Below are 17,392 nucleotides of genomic sequence, written 5' to 3'. Positions count from 1 at the left end.
GATTAAGAGATGCTTGATGAATGAATGTCTGCTGGTAGATAATAAGACAGCTGGTTTTAGCATTTTGATTCTTAATCTTTGAGTTGTTCTAATTTTGATAAATATCTAGATATATGTTTGTATGTGTATGAGTCACCTTCACTTATGCGTGTGTAGCAGTTTTGTTCTCCAGCAGTAGCTAATGTTGATCACACTGCAGAGACGCTGCTGTTCAACTCTCTTTTTCTCTGTAACCTATTTAAAAAAGCACCTGCCCTTGCCTACCTGCCCCACATATACAGCTTTATGAAAAACACATTTTGCTAACCATTTTATTTTATGTTACTTAAGTTTTGATCACAGTAGAAAATAGGTTCTAATTGGCTCGAATACACATGTAAACCTGGACCACAAAACCAGTTTTATGTTGCAATACAGTTTAAAGTTTAGCCCTAATTTTAGAAATTATTACCCCTTTTTTGAAATTTGTATTTCTCTTTTTAAAAATATTCCCCATGTGGTGTTTAATGGAGCAAGGACATTTTCACAGTATTTCCCTACATGTCTTATTTGTTTTATTTTGTCTGGAATAAAAGCAGTTTTGAACATTTAAAAAAAAAAAAAAAAAAAATTAAGGTCAATATTATTATTATTATTATATTATTGACTATGGAACTGTTATGTGATGGACGCTGAAAAAATGGACTGCAGATCCAAATGCAGGTTTATTAGGAAAATGGTCAGGCAGGCAATGGTCAACAGGGTCAAATTGGTACATGCAGAGCAATCCAAAGCCTTGGTCAAAGAACAGGCGAGTGGTTGGTACAGGCAGCAAAGTATCAATAACAACCGGAAGACAAGGGAAGGATCAGACCAAAGGATAGACAAAGAATGCTTAGAAATGTTAACAGATAAACAAGACTCTGCAACTGGTGTGTTTGTATGTGCTGCTTTTAAAGTCCATGTAATCAATTCTGAACAGCTTCAGCTGTGTGTGTTAGCAATCAGCGGGAAAACCGGAACAGGTGTGAGTGTGTGGTGCATGACAGGATTTGTAGTCCTTATGTTGACAGATGGGACGTCATGGTGGCGCAGTGGATAGCACGATCACCTCACAGCAAGAAAGTCACTGGTTCAAGCCTTGGCTGGGTCAGTTGGTGTTTCTGTGTGGAGTTCTCCATGTGTTCGCGTGGGTTTCCTCCGGGTGCTCCGGTTTCCCCCACAAGTCTAAAGACATGTGGTGTAGGTGAATTGGATAAGCTAAAATTGTCCATTGTGGATGTGTGTGAATGAGTGTGGATGTATGTTGCCCAGTGATGGGATGCAGCTGGAAGGGCATCCGCTGTGTAAAACATATGCTGCATAAGTTGGCAGTTCATTCCGCTGTGGCAACCCCAGATTAATAAATAAAATGAAAATGAATCTCTTGATAACGAGACTTTAGCCGTTTCGGCGTGATGTGGATACGAAACTTAAGCCCCGCCCTGTTGTTACCCACACAAACCCAGGAAAATTTAAACCTGCGGTCCCGCCCACAAACACAGTACACAAAGAAAAAGAGGCTAGACACACACTGTAGCAAACGCTGGTTTAATCAATGCTTTGCTCAGCTGGATATTATTGGAAGTGTGAGGGGAAAGTTAGTGCTACTTTTACTATCCAAAGATGAAACTGAAAAGTCAGGGAGTTTACGGGATAAGTAACAATTGGGTGGGTGGCTGGAGATGGGTCTGAAATAAGGGAGACTCCCAAGAAAAACAGGAGTGTTGGCAGGTATGCTCACACATACACTATGCACTTTGAGTACTTCTATATTGTTGATAAGCTGTGCTGGGTATTTCACTCTGTCTCGCGCTGAACGATGTCAGTGTCGGCTAATCGCAACAGGCTGTCATCGGTCATCAGCGCAGATTAGCTTTATGCTAAGGAGGGGTTTGAGAACAACTGAATCGCTGAACGATTCATTTGGGAGTCACTGGGTTAATTAGGCAAAAACAAATGCATATTAAAAGACCATAAAAGTGTTTTTTGACCTTGCATGCATATTAGTTGTTGGAGACCCTTAAACCAAAATATGACCCTATTTCATGTATAATAGGGGCTCTTTAAATTTCAGATGTTCAGTATTCAAGTTATGAAAGTCAAATTAAGAAATTCAAATTAAGATATTCAAAAAAAAAAAAAATTAAAGGCATATAAAAATTCTGATTTATTACATTACTATTGTCAATAATTCAAATTAACACTATTCAAATTCAGATTGTTTTGGCATATTTTTAGCTCCATATTTGTAGTCCCGAGTGAAAGTTAATGATTCCCAGCAATCTACAAACCTGGTTCGCTGGTGATTGTGACAGGAACAAACGACTGTTGTCCAATGACTTGCATACTAATCTAAACTTGTTAACCTAATAAACCTAGTTAAGCCTTTAAATTGCACTTTAACCTCAATATCTTGGAAAATAACTAGACGAATATTATGTACTTTCATCATGGCAAATATGAAGTTCAATTCAATTCATCTTTATTTCTATAGTGCTTTTACAATCTGTTTGTTTGTCTATTTTGTCTATCTCTGTCCGTCCATCCATACATCTATGTGTCTCTTCGAAGGTTTAATCAAATACAAATTTTCCCATTTATTATTTTATTTTCCTCATTGATGTTTATTGCAACAAAGAATGTTGAGCAAACTGATTTTACAAACATACCTCACAAAAAAATATAAATAATAATCATTCTGCCATCTTTTTTTTCTCCTTTTACTTTGATCAGTCCCACTGCCTTTGGAAAAATTGTGTCTTAACCTGTAAATATACATGCATTAACTTAATAATTCTGGATCACTATAAACTCAACTTATACAATTTAAAAATCTGAATAAATTCAAAGTCCCTAAAAAATGTTAGGTCACACTTTATTTTCGAATTTTGAACTTTATTGTTGAATTTAAGTTACATTGTATCTACATGCCAATTAATTCTCATTAGATTATAAGTAGACTGTTGGGGTTAGGGTTAGTGTATGTTGACATGTACTTGCAAAGTTTCTTAAAGTCAGTTAAATGTCTGCTGAAGGAGCATATCAACAGATATTAAGGAGACAGTCTAGTTCTACTCAAAAGGATCATCAAAATAAAGTGTTACCAAATGTTACAGATTTCCCTTCTCAAATATCTAGATAGATATATATTGGAAATAGATATTGCAAATAGATAAATACATTAACTAACATTTATTTTCTTTCTTTTACAGAACAAAGAAACTTGTGAATTTCATTAGGGTAAGTAACATTTCCATTTTTGTCTAAATGTACTTTCTAATTCTAATTCTAAATCTAAAAACTATCTAAATGTTACTTAATTGTGCAGTAAGAAAAATGTATACAAAGTGAGCAGGACACAATGCTTTATTTCTTTATTTTTATTGTAAAAAAAAACAATCAGATGCAGCTTTTATAGTTATGGTGCAGTGCAAGCATACAGTATGTGTTTAAAGTAGGCCAGGAAAAGTCAGACCTTCAGAGAGCGAGAGAGCAAAAGAGAGAGAGACTAAAACAGAGCAATGCATGATGGAAAAAAACTGGTCCCCGAACCATTTTGTTCACACTGCTGTTATTATGTCCATAGAAATACTATATGATCTTGATAGGAATCATTAAATGCATTGAAGAACACATAAAATACAATCAACAATATATGATATAGTGGTTACATCATGTTGTGCTTTTTTTTATTCACCTTCAGTCTAATATCAGGCTTCCGAGAGTGCAACTTTTTTTAAATGACCCAGCATCATGCTTATAACAGCTGTACACACTTCTTACATGTAACCAAGTGACCAGGACATACTAGTCTAATTCTAACAGAAGATAATCAGGGATTTAAAGTTGTTATGAATGCAGGTGATGAATGCAATTTAAAATATGAATCATAATTTTTTTGTCATCTGATTTACACAAACTGGCTTAATAATAATTGTAACAATTGCTATGCTGCAAATCAAATTATAGAGGTAAGTCACCATAAATTTATAGTAATAGTTCATATATAGTAGATTTTGTGGATGCGGTTGGCAAAAAAGTAACAAATACAACCCAGCAAGCATTTTTTTGCTTTTAAAAGATGTCTAATAGATGTCTAATAGACATCTAAACATAGTAGTCTTGGCTAAAACAAAGCTAAATTGTGGATGTCAGTGAAAATCTAATAGACATATAAGAATAGTCCAAAACTGGACTAGTCGTATAAAAAACAAAAATAAATGACTACAAAGAAGATGTCTGCTAGATTATACAAGTTTAGCCTTGTTTTAGCCAAGCTGTCTATGTTTATATGTCTATTAGATGTCTATTAAACACAAAATTGTTTGCTGGGAAATCTATATCACAGATTTTAGACTATAACAATAAATCAACTGATTAAAACATATAACTGAATAAATTCTTGAAATAATAATAATAATAATAATAATAATAATAACAGTCGCCTGAATAATAATAATACATATACAATGAAATAAATAAACAATGAAACATCTTTTTTTAACAAGAAGTAATATAACATGATTTGAAAAATACTAATTGTAATAGACCTTAGTTAAAGTAGCACTATTTTATTTTTTAACAGGAATTTAAACAAGGCACTGAGAATTTGTCAGATTGCTGAATTTTGTTGTTATTGGTTGTTTTGTTTTTGTTTTACCAGTCGAACAATTGAAAACATAATTGTTCAACTGGCAAAAAATAAAATAATAATCCAGCAAATTGACAAAAATCTACAGCAAACAAAAGCCCTAATGCACAAAATGGTTTATTAGGACCATATTGTTATTTAGTGGGTGGCATTGTAAATTCTATATCAATCTCTGTGATATTTCACTACCTCATTTGATATGGCGCCTACCCTGACTAAGTTCTATACAATATAATGTGTAACATAACACTTTTGTCGATCAAGAAAAAAAAAACACTTAGAAGGGCATTAAGTGAGTTAAAGTGTGCTTGAACAGCTCCAATGTCAGCTTTGTCCTGTTATGGGTGAGCAATCCTGGGCTCAAAATCACTGTGGCTTCAGACTTTAGGCCCGTGCTGAATAAATGCAGAATTACAGCATGCGTAACCAAGTAATCATGCATGATAAAGTAAAATGCATACTAGAATAGTTTAAACTAGTATGGTGTATAGGCAAAATAGCCATGTCATATATGAATTTTATTTTAGAACAAAGAATCGCTATTTGTTAATGAGTGAATGTAGTATTCTACTTCTGCATGATACTGTCTGTTTCAATTTAAATATATAGAATGTTTAAACAAGACATATACTGCTACTTTTCAACGTCATTCAAGATTACAACATACATATAAATATATTTATATATAATTACTTTTGATTTAATAGAACTATTTATTACATACGTTTCATTAACAAAACACAAAATTATACTGTAATAATATTGAGGCTGTTCTTTAAACTTAGCAGAAGAACTGTGTGTAAGGGACCTGCCCCCCTGCAAGACGTATTTTAAAGATCGTTTGGTCTTAAAAACATCCACTGTGTTCAGAGGTCTGATAAGTATCCATAAAAGGTCTGCGGTGTGAATGTTTTAAACATCTCAAAGACATATTCTAAATATATATTTATTGTCTGGAAGTAGACCTAATAGACATTTTCCATATGTAAATGTCCAATAAAGGTCTCTGCAATGTATGTGTGCTATCAAGGGTCTCTTTTTGGCACAATTCACTTAATCCAGTATGTTTCATTTGCACAACCTAATACTCAATTTAAATCTCTGTAGCCTATTTTTAGGTGGGAATTTTGAATATCAGGTTAATTTTGAAGTGTTCATAAATTCATTATAGACTACAAAATAGTTACACAACTTATTTGTTCATGAATATATTAATGTAAAATAAATTCACACATTCCAAAGAACACATCACAACATACATAGCAAACACAATCAATAATAATAACAATCAAGTTTGTTTTTTGGTCTTTATCTATAAATACACATATCTATCTGAATGTTTCACTTGCCACATAATCATTGCACATAAAATGATGATGTTAATGTGTAAAAGCAATGTTTTGGAATTGGCATCATCCATAAATAGGGTACTCCTGGTATTTCTGACAATCCAATTTAAATTGGAGTAAAATTTAAAAAAACAAGCAAATTTAGTGTACGTTACACTAAGCAGTATTTAGCAGATGTTGTGCTTTCATTGTTGTTTTTATACATGTCTTAAAATTGAAGAGCTAGAGGAGCCTGAGGGATGACAGGCCTTGGTGAAGTTTGAAGGCCCATTGTGGATCACAGAGATCCAAGCTACAATGCTTTAAAGAAAAATCTAGTGGAACTAGTGAAAGGAGGCTGGAATAAATCACTAAGAATGTCTCGGTTACATAAATAACCATTGTTGCTTGAAGAAGGGAATGCAGACATAATGTTGTACAATATTAGTGTGAATTGTATAAAAACAGGCCAATTAAATGCCTATGGAATTGGTGAGCCTAATCTGCATGTGCGTCATTAGAGTAAATGTATGTAAAGTGACACAGCAGCTGAATCTATTATAAATTTGGGTAATGTATGCCAATCGGAAAGCATGGGCACACAAGCTCCACCAAAGGCATAAGCATTAAACGTTTGAGCGGCGGGCGAGAAGGTCATGCATGCTTCCTGATCACCCTGCCATCCACCGCATTATGATGAACTGAGATGGCAGCAACGTAAAATGTGCTCATCTCCGCTCCAGCTTACTGACCGGGCAAGTTTTGAGGGTGTTCTCGGCAAGAAGCATTAGGATGAGCAGAGACAGCAGCAACGTAATTTATGCTCACCTCCACTCCAACTTACTGATCGGGCAAGTTTTGGGGGTGTTCTCGGCAAGAAACAGCATGATGAGCAGACACAGCAGCAACGTAATTTATGCTCACCTCCACTCCAACTTTCTGATCGGGCAAGTTTTGGTGGTGTTCTTGGCAAAAAACATCATGATGAGCAGAGACAGCAGCAACGTAATTTATGCTCCCCTCCATTCCAACTTTCTGATCGGGCAAGTTTTTGGGGTGTTCTCGGCAAAAACAGCATGATGAGCAGAGACAGCAGCAACGTAATTTATGCTCACCTCCACTCCAACTTACTGATCGGGCAAGTTTTGTGGGTGATCCCAGCAAGAAGCACACAGAACAACAAATAGACTTTACTTCAAGGTGTAGGCACTCCTGTCTATAGACAACACGTGGACGTTCAAGAGATCTGGATGCAGGTGCCAGATGGGGGAATCTCTAAAAGGAAGGACTTGGGAAAATTAGAGGGAAGGTGTGGAAACAAGGAGTGTGGTTTGTAGTCTATATCCGAGTGCTCCAGACCAACAAAACCTCCTCCTCATCCTTTCTGACCTTGCACTGGGTCTGTGTAAGAAGGCTCACTGAGGGGAATGCATATTTGCACAGGCCCTGGGGCCAGCTAAGCCAGTGCACCTGAGCAGTGAACGTGGCTGTGGATGTCACATTTCCCAGTGTACAAGATAGAAATTCAAAATGTAAAGAATCTTGATGGGATATAACCCAAGACACTTTTATATTCCCCACAAATCCCATTTACCTAAACAAGCTCACGACACAAAGATGTGAAGCCTAAACATGGTTGCACCCTGGAAATAACAACAATCATCCCCAAAATGTGACTCTGGCACAGGAACCCTAGAGGCCGAAAGAACTCCAAACTATTGCTGGAGCATGATACTTCAACCTCCAACATAGCGATGACGGTTCTTTGAGGTCATCAAATGAGGGAGGGACCAGAGGGCTCACACTTGTCACAAAACGGGCTGCAATCTTAGTGAAGCCATAGGGATGCTCTCTCTATGAGGGCATGAACTCACAAGCTCCGCATCCACATGCTGGTTCAGACATGTAGCACAAAGACCACAACCTTCATGCGAAGGCAGGAAACCACCACATCCAGGAAGGCATGGCCATCATAATGCATTTTATATAATCCCAATTATGTGAATGGCTGCACATGCATATTGGACTCACTAATTTCATAGGCATTTCATTGGCTTGTTTTATACGATTCAGAGTGATTAGTCTTCAAAACAAATCCCCAAATGTCGTACAACTTAACTCATAGTGACTGAATAAAGGACTGCTTAAGGATATCAGCAGAAAACAAGTCAAGAAATTAATGAGCTTAGGTGCCCTTTAGAACCATTGGAGACAACAAATGTTAAGTTTAAATAGGACCAGCAGCAAAGGAGGAGCTAGGAGGTAGAGCACATAAGTGACAAGAGGCTGGGATCGGAAGAGAAGAAGGGACTCCAGACAGGACTAAGACTTCCAGATACCCCAGGCAGGATTTACAGAAGAAGAACTGGTTTGAGGGAAGAAACAAGCATGGGAACTGGTTTGGGGTCCTTAAAGTTAATCAGCCACTTTGCTAGCATTAGGAGAGTTGGGAGTAGTGCGCTGGAATGGTGGCAGCAGGTTTGGATAAGGTACAGCAATGGCTCCTTGAGGTGGAAATGGTGATTTAAAAAATGGGCCTGATGGTCCTTATTTTACCAGCCTCAAGGTGCAAGTAGATCCACAAAACCAGAAAATATAAGACTCCACCAGAGGATAGTCACCTTCATTTGACAGCAGTATCTGTTCAAAAGGGTGTCATCAATCTCACTTGAAAATATGTCTTCAACTAAGGCTCATTCTTGGTACGTGATGTTTTTTCCATCCACAAATTATGATTAGAGTATCACTGACAAATTATATTTTCATGCAGTTTTTTTTTTTTAACAATACTATATAAAGACAGCTAAACTCTTAAACCATGACTAAGATTTGTAAACAGATGTGTTCTGTCACATATTTTTTCCTAGATTGTAGTTGTTTGTTCATTAGCTCACATAAAATTGTGCGGTACTATTTGTGTAACAAAAGAGTATAAAAGCCAAGTATAAAATGGCATGGATGCTACAATAATTGGGGTTTTACAGCAGGTTTGTTTTAGATAATGCTTAGTTACGTTTAGATTATGGTTTGGCATAGGTAATACGTACAAAGGACAGCATGTTCTTTTGGAGGCTTTAAAAGAAAAATGCAGTGAGCATATTGGGAGCAATGTATTTCAGGTTGTGCAGGAACGTAGCCAGAAGCAAGTATTGTACCTACAAGAAACAATGCTCTTTTGTAGACATTTCATAAGAAAAGTGCATGAAAATGTACCAGGAGAAAAGTATTTCAGGTTCTACAGAAATAGAAATGTGGTCAAAATCACATATCAAGATTGATCCCTTGGTTGGATGCATCTCAGAGAGTCATCTTATGACGGATGACCATAAATCCCCCATATACTTTGAATAATTACATTAAGAATTAATTAAGAAATGTATTATAACTAAATTAAGAAAATCAATATAGCAAATGATCTGACTTAAATTATGTTGAATAACAAGTACATCTGATAGACTTTAGGGCACAAAAGTATACCCTATTTCTGGAATGTGCCAAATGCTTGTGCAAATAAATGATTTATTTTGTGCAATTGTTATGTATAATGTAATTGTCATGCAATGATTGTACATGTTCTGGGGGTGTAATACGTACTGTAAACTAGAAAATGACAAATTTTGAACACAGGTGGATGGTCCTTCCATTTTGGTAGGTTCAAGGTATAATCTGCTGTTATACCTACTGGACTTACTGTAGACAATATAAACGTTTAGACTCAATTGGAGCAAACTAGCACAACAAGAAGGCACACACAAAACACACAATATGTTTCTGCATCCACTTGAGAGGATGTTGAGGGCAGTGATTTCTCAAGAAACTTTCAAGACGTATAAACACCATAAGGGTAAGAAACACTTTGGCAGTTGTAAGGAGGATTTTGTATAATTTAAAACTCAATACTTTAGAAAATTCTCAGCAGAAATACTGGATGGCTAATAATATTATAGTGCTACTAGTGGCAGAAAAAATACTTTAGTGGCTTTGTAAAAAGGGTGGACCAAATAAATAGTTCTATAGGATGTTGTTATCACTTTAAGCTGCCTTATTGAGTGGAAGAGACAGCCTAAAACCCTCTGTTATTTTTCACCATTGACTGGACACCATGGCACTGTGGCAGAGAGATCTTCCTATGATGGCATGTTTGATCGGTACACGAAAAAACCAGGGAGTGTTGAATGGGACCATAACAGGATGAAGGGTCAAACAAATTTATATATCTTCAGGCAGGAGGCTTAAATTTCTGAAAGGTAAAAGGAAGACAGTTTTTACAATGAGAAAATACTTGATACATTGAATAATAACAAAACATCTTTTTTTTCATTGAATTGGTTCAAAAGACTAAATCAGCAAATTAGTTTTCCACTTTGAAAGAAAAAAAAGGAAGAGAATATGTATTTTTATTAGTAGTTGTAGCAGAACAGATGTTACGATTCCTTTAATCAATAAAAGTTCTTTAGTTCCTTCTCTGAAGATAAATTCTGTGTTTATTTTTAATAAGATACCTAAACTTTATTGAATTTACTAACATTTACTCTGATTGAAACCAAAAATCATTCCAAGCCATATTAAACAACACTGAGGTAAACATTGGCCACATATGATCACACAACATCTTGTAAAAGGTCATGGAGTTAGCTGAAAGCAAAAACACTGACATACAATAATCACCACAAAAGACACTATGGCCCAATCCCAATTCTATGTTATACCCCTACACCTTCCCCTTGACCCTTGAAATAAAGTGTCGATCAGAATGTGTAAAATTTTGCTGCGGTTATTATAAGGCACCATTGTCAGCAAAATTTTGAGATTTATTTTTATAATTTGTTTGAAGATCTTGACCGTAACAAATTAACACCATTATGGATGTAATAAAATAGGTGCGTGTTTGAAGTAAAAATCCTTATTTTTTTGTTGTGTGAATCTCTTTGTAGCTAATTTTTTTCAGGGAAATTTCTCATACTCCTTTGTTTGTAGTGTGTTCCTGAAAAATCTTTGTTTGAAGGGGAAGGACTAAGTGGTAGATTTGGGATTCAGAACCCAACCAGATCAAAAAGGAAAACTATAAACAGACTGATAGCAACCAGAGAATTCAGTCCAAAAATCATAAACCAGATGGACAGACTGATGAAACAAATATGGAAAGAGATCTTGAAAGGTCTACTGTTAATCACAGTCACATGACCACCAAAACACACCAGTTAACAATCGGTTTTACCAGAACATGAAGCATGGAGCTCCACCATCCGTTAGGCCTCCAGGGCTAACATGACGGGTTAGGGCTGTCTGTTTCAGGATTCAGAGTAAGCAGTTTGTTCACAGCGACAAAACACTAAAATACTGGGAAATGGAAAAAAAAGAAAGAAATTCTTACTTTGTTGCTTCTTCTGTGCCTCCTTCACCATCAACTTTGCCCTCTTCTTCCATCTTCTGCTCGTCTGAGATCAGCTCCTGGTTCTTATGTCTGCGAATGCACTTCACCACCACCATGGACAGAATGAGCAGAGCAAGGATGCCCCCCACAGATGCCCCGATGGCCACAGCAATGGTTGAGTCTCTCGGTGGAGGTACTGGGCAGAAGATGAGAGAGGTTGGTTACAAATACGCTACTAGATGCTAACTGACCTATGGTAATTTGCTAAACTTTCATGGCCCCAGTATACTTCAAGTGAAGTATTTTGAATTTAAATGAAATTGAACATATGTGACATAATTTCAAACAAAATCAGGCCAATACAGAGCTTGTTTTGTTCAAGTTCAAAATGGCTTGAATTAACTCTGGCTAGAAAACACCTTGAACTTGGATTGGTCTGTCCATGAGTATTTAAAAGGAAGATGGGACTGAGGCTCTGCCGTTTCAGTCTATCAACATCAAACATCTGTAATTATGAATTTAAGTACTTGATAGTTGAACTATAGTGGTCCCTTGCTTATAACGCAATTCACCTTCCGCGGCCTTGCAGTTTGGTGGATTTTTTTAGTGCAATTTGACATCGCATTGTGTTCTGCGTCCTGAAAGGGGGTCGCACACTGGATGCACAGCACCATGCATTTTAGAATTGAAAACATATGTTTATATTAAGGTGTGCACCGGCACTGCAAGTCGGCGGCTGTCTGTGGTGCCCAGCTATGACTCAGGACACTGTTCATATTTCTGCCGCGCCACAGAGCGCCATCTGAATAATTTTATTTTAAATATCATGCAAATATCATCCAAATATCCGACCACCTTAAAGATGGAGTGGATCAGTGACTGCAGGAAAAAGAACATCATGCTGGATGCCAACATTATCCGCACAAATACTAAAAAGCTGACAGTAATGAATGTTTGCTCCTGACAACAGGTTTTGATCTTTGGTTTCACTTTATAATACTGGACTTATTTTCTATGAAAGTTTGAACTTTGAGAGTTTTAAACAAGAGAGAGAAAAATAAACAAGAAAGTGTGAAAATATTAATTCCTGTCTGAGAAAAGTGTTTAAAGTGTGTAATGATGGGTTTTAAACTCCCCAGACTTGTTTATAGCTAATGACAGATTATAGGGATAGCTATGCTGCTTACTAAGAGCTCCTACTGTATATCAGGGTTTCTGCAGATATCATAATGTCAAATTTAAGACTTAAGACCTTTTTAAGACCATTAAGTATTACATTTAAAATTAAAAACATGCATTCACATAAAGAGAAAATGCAAAATCACAAAATTAGTGGTAAAATAAATGTATTCTAATTTAACAGTATGAAAGATAGGTTAGATAGAAAAAAAGAAGAAAAAAAAAACAATCATCTTAAGGCTGATTTATACTTTTGCTTGGTGCCGCATCGCTCACCTCACGAAACGGAGGAGGCTTTTAAACTTGACGCATTCGCCATTGAGATATTCTTTGAAATGACAGGGGGCGGTCAAAAGAAACAGACAGTAAAATCAGACGGATAAACAGAGAAGTAGAGAGTTTCCGGAACTACGTCATATCATAAATATCAGTGAAGATTTTTAAACTAATTGTGTTTTATTATTTTTATAATTTATTATAATGATTTTTATAACCATTCAAGTGTTTTAAAATCAAACTTTGAAGAATCACTTGCTTTTGTTCATATCTCGGACAGTTCTACCTATTAAAGTTAAATATTAATGACAACAGAACATGGGTTGCTCTACAACTAGATTACGGCAAGAATAAAAGCAAAAAAAAGTACACTTACTAAAAAATACTGACGTTTTTTTTTTTTTGCCCACTCAACAATGCACACATTACTGTCTGGCTAGTTTCTGTCCTCTACTTATAAGCTAAAAAGGCAATAATGGTCCAATATTCCATTCCTAAAGCCTAGAAATCGGGCATCAGTATATTGTAAACTGATAGGTTCAAATATTCGTTTCCAGTTATCAAAGACATAATTTGTTACTTAATTTTAGTTCAATTCAAAATTGTAATATATACATCAGTGTAAAACCTATGACTGGTGGAAAAACATATTCTGTAAAATTAAAACCACTAGGGTCTCCACTTTTGCATGGCCTCTTTTTTGTTTTAACAAACATATCCCTCAGGTTTTTCCAAACTTTTACAAAAACGTTCCTCCTTTTCCACGGCTGTTGCAATTTCTAGTCAAGAATTATTGGTCATCTGGTTCTCCCTATACACATTAACGGATCATAATGATGTCTGTACAGTCGTACCTATTTCAGACGAAATCTCTTCAAAGTGTTTCATATTCAACTCAAATCAAACGTGGCATCGCTTGCGTCACCAGCTGAAAATCATGTCATGCGCACCCAAAAGTGAAGCGAACCTCCGCAAACACAGCAGTAGCGCCACATAAGCCGCGTGCACTGAGTTCAATAACAGAAAGCTGATTGGCTATTGCATGTTGGTCTCATTTGTAGTTGTAATACCGCAAATTACACTTGGACAAGTGAAATAAAGAACTACAACACCACAAAATCCAAGCAACAACAACAACAAAAACAAAAAAAAATCATTTAAAGCATTAGATGTAGCGATACATGGACATCAGAAAAATAAGACCTGTGCAAAAATAATTAAGACCTAGAACAGCGAATTTAAGACTTTTTAAGGTAAAAAATTTTGACTTTTAAATTTTAGACTTTTTAAGACCCCGCAAAAAGCCTGTCATCTATAGTGACAATTTGGTAGGGTCAATTTAATTATATAATGTGTTTTTGAACTGTGGGAGGAAACCGGGGAACCCAGGGGAAACCCACCCAAGCACAGGGAGAACATGCAAATTCTGCACAGAAATGTCGACAGGTCCAATAATGACTTTTAACCAGTGACATTCTTGCTGTGAGCCCAATCTAGAAAAAGGAGAGAGAAATTGAGGTGGGAGGAGTTATTCTTCAAGACCATGGCTGTTTCTCAATTCCAAGAACGCAGCGAACCGACTTGCGTTCTTGTCAAGACCGGTCTTGCCAGGTGTCCTCAGAAGAACGAACTCAGAAGACCACGAGAACAGAGAACGCATCCTGCGAGAAATGAGATGCTGCGTTCTTCCTGGTGGTCACATAACCACCATTTTAATTCAAAAATATTTAAACATTACAGCATTCATACAACGATTTATTGTTTTTTTTATTGTTTTTCCCCTTTTCAAAATATATACTATGCATTAGACATATACTTTGCACAATACAAATAAAACAGATTTTAATACGAATTTCAGACAATAAACACCCTTAATGTGTTTATTCCTTTATTAGGATTTTTATGGTAATGTTTATATTCACAGTTTCCTTTAGGGAAACTCCTGACATAAATAAGTTATATCTCTGAACTTTAATAATAAATCTAAATAAATTGCAGCACTTCCCACCTCCAATCGCAATGACTTCTGGGACTTCTAGAGCGAGTTCGGTGCTCAAATCTGCATCAATGCATCCTTGATATTAAGAGCACATCTGGGAAGTTTCACGCGTCCTCTGTTCTTGCGGTCTTGAGTATTGGAACTGAACTTTGGCAATTGATATTGACGTTACACGAGAACACGAGGACACAAGATCGCTGAAGAACGCATATTGAGAAACAGCCAAAGATAACTGAGGTAAGAAACTCTGGTTAATTATAGTGAATTAGGAATGGTCTGATTGGTGAATCATGTGTATTAGCTGATGCGGGACCAGCCGTGGTCAATCATAAGCATGTTCTCCTCTCGAAATTAGTTTATAAATAAACTTCACTTATTTCAAATGTCTGAAACAACTTGCCAACTAATACTGTATATTCAACTGTGTTAGCAAACGTTTGATTTGCAAGCTTTTTCATTTTAACCACCGAGAACTATTTAATTCAAAATTGTCTTACTAGTTAGTTTTTGTTTTAAATAAATCAGGACATTTACCATATAAATTAAACACCATTTCCATCACCGCATGGTGACGAATTGGTCAGTAACACTGGACTGCTGCTCAGGTAATTCACACTTCTGTTTAAAAGCTAAGCAAAGACTGAAAATTAATTTTTGCTGTGAGTACATCAGGGCCTGACTGCATTCTTAATTTTGCCTAGACTAGAGCAGATATTAGTGTTAAGTAATTAGTTCGCTCTAAAATGAAATTTTGGCTATTTATTACTCACCCCATGTCATCCCAATTTTCTGAGACCTTTGTTTATGTACGGAACACAAATTGAGATATTTTAGATGAAATCCAAGAGCTCTCTTATCCTCCAATAAACAGCAATGGTCCAGAGATGTTCAGAGTCCAGAAAAAGGACCAAAAACATTGTGAAAACATTTCATGTAACTTCAGTGGTTCAACTGTAATCATACGATGCTCCATGAACTATTTTGTGCAGTAAAAAAGATTTTGTTTGACTTCGTGTTGGGCTCAGTGCTTAGCACCTTGGACTCACAGCAAGACTCACTGGATCAAGTCCCGGCTCGGTCAGTTGGCATTTCTGTGTGGAGTTTGCATGTTCTACCCGTGTTCAAGTGGGTTTCCAACAGGTGCTCCAGTTTACATCACAGACTAGACACAATCCAGGCAATCCAAAGATATGCGCTACAGGTGAATTGAATAAACTGAATTGGCCGTAGTGTATGTGTGTGAATCAGTGTGTATGGATGTTTTCTATTACTGGGTGCAGCTGGAAGGGCATCCTCTGTTTAAAACATATGCTGCATAAGTTGGCAGTTCATTCCGCTGTGGCGACCCCTGATGAAAAAAGGATCTAAGCTGAAGAAAAACGAATGAATGTATGACATTGTGTTCTCTTCCACGATAGGTCAAGGTGTTTGCAATAGCTTATGCCAGTTGTCCTCAACCTTTTTATCACTGCAGACCAGTCAACGCTCAACAATTTTACTGGGGGGTGGGTGGAGGTGTTTTGTAGGTTGTAGGTTACTAAGTCACCATCAAACGTTTTCTCAGAGGATGACAAGCTGACAAAACATTGCTGTAACTCTGATACAAGTTTTATTATTGGAAAAGATTACAAAGCACTGCAGTGTTTGGGTGTTCTGTGTTTGTCTGAGATAATTAGTGTTGGTCAGATGGTTTTACATGTTGACCTGTAGAGGGCAGACTAATGGTTTTGTGTATGCTTAAAAAGCAGTGAAGAAGAATACCTTGTGTGTGTGTTTGCCAGCCACCTGTGATGTAATCAAAACATTGTTTGGTACCAAACCTTCAAGTAAATGCTGAAGCAAAATTGACTCTTGTCTCTGTAAGTTATTACATTTTTGGCGACAAGGATGAAGGACAGAGGATTTTGAAGAAGGACGGAAGATTCTGAAGAGGCTGGATATAGATGATTTGAAGCTTTGAGGAAGGAAATGGCTCACATGGTAGGAACAATCACACCATTTGATTGTCAGTCACAATCTTGGGAGGAATATTGTGAAATTTTGCAACATTTCTTTGAAGCAAATGAAATTACTCAAGCAGTTAAGCAAAAATCCATTTTGCTGAGTTCGGTGGAAAGCCAGACATACAGTCTACTAAGGAAGTTGTTAAGCCTAGTTAAACCAGGGACAAAGAGTTGGTGGAGTTAGTAAAAGAGCATTTTAACCCAAAACCCAGTGAAATTTTACAACGGTTTAAATTTAATTCAAGATCAAGAGAGGAGGGAGAAACAGTGCTGGAATATGTGGCAGTATTGAGGTAATTGGCTCATGATTGTAATTATGGAGAAAAATTTACTGAAATGCTTTGAGATAGATTGGTATGTGGCATAAATGAAGACCGTATTCAACGTAGGCTGTTGGCAGAAATGGATTTAACCTTTCAGAAAGCATTGAAAATAGCCCAAGCAATGGAAACTGCAAATAAAGATGTTAAAGACTTGCAAAGTCAGCGAATGGAAGCTTCCAGTTCATTGAGAGTGCATAAAACAACAGTAAGACACAATAATGGTAAGAAAAGAGCATGT

The 17,392-nt window shown here is 36.5% G+C and overlaps 1 protein-coding gene and 1 long non-coding RNA gene across 3 annotated transcripts in view; one reads left to right on the top strand and one right to left on the bottom strand.

Moving 5' to 3' along the window:
• Positions 1-17,392, top strand: part of LOC130241856 (uncharacterized) — a 30,664-nt gene that overhangs the window by 4,136 nt on the left and 9,136 nt on the right. Inside the window, exons 2-3 of the long non-coding RNA XR_008838907.1 lie at positions 3,234-3,261; positions 11,449-11,590. This is a non-coding gene — a long non-coding RNA (uncharacterized LOC130241856). The remainder of the gene's footprint in view (positions 1-3,233; positions 3,262-11,448; positions 11,591-17,392) is intronic.
• scn2b (sodium channel, voltage-gated, type II, beta) overlaps positions 4,440-17,392 on the bottom strand; it is a 36,340-nt gene continuing 23,387 nt past the window's right edge. The window contains exons 4-6 of one of the 2 annotated variants that reach the window (XM_056473820.1): positions 11,375-11,570; positions 11,219-11,286; positions 4,440-10,240 (exon numbers count right to left, since the gene is read on the bottom strand). In XM_056473820.1, the coding sequence (XP_056329795.1) occupies positions 11,277-11,286; positions 11,375-11,570 (206 nt within the window). In that variant the 3' untranslated portion in view covers positions 4,440-10,240; positions 11,219-11,276. The remainder of the gene's footprint in view (positions 10,241-11,218; positions 11,287-11,374; positions 11,571-17,392) is intronic. The other variant, XM_056473819.1, reaches the window with a different exon arrangement.

Source organism: Danio aesculapii, chromosome 15 (genome assembly GCF_903798145.1).
Source record: "Danio aesculapii chromosome 15, fDanAes4.1, whole genome shotgun sequence".
Taxonomy (NCBI): Eukaryota; Metazoa; Chordata; class Actinopteri; order Cypriniformes; family Danionidae; genus Danio; species Danio aesculapii.
The sequence above is the reverse complement of the archived record's forward strand: the minus strand, read 5'-3'. Positions and strand labels throughout refer to the sequence as shown.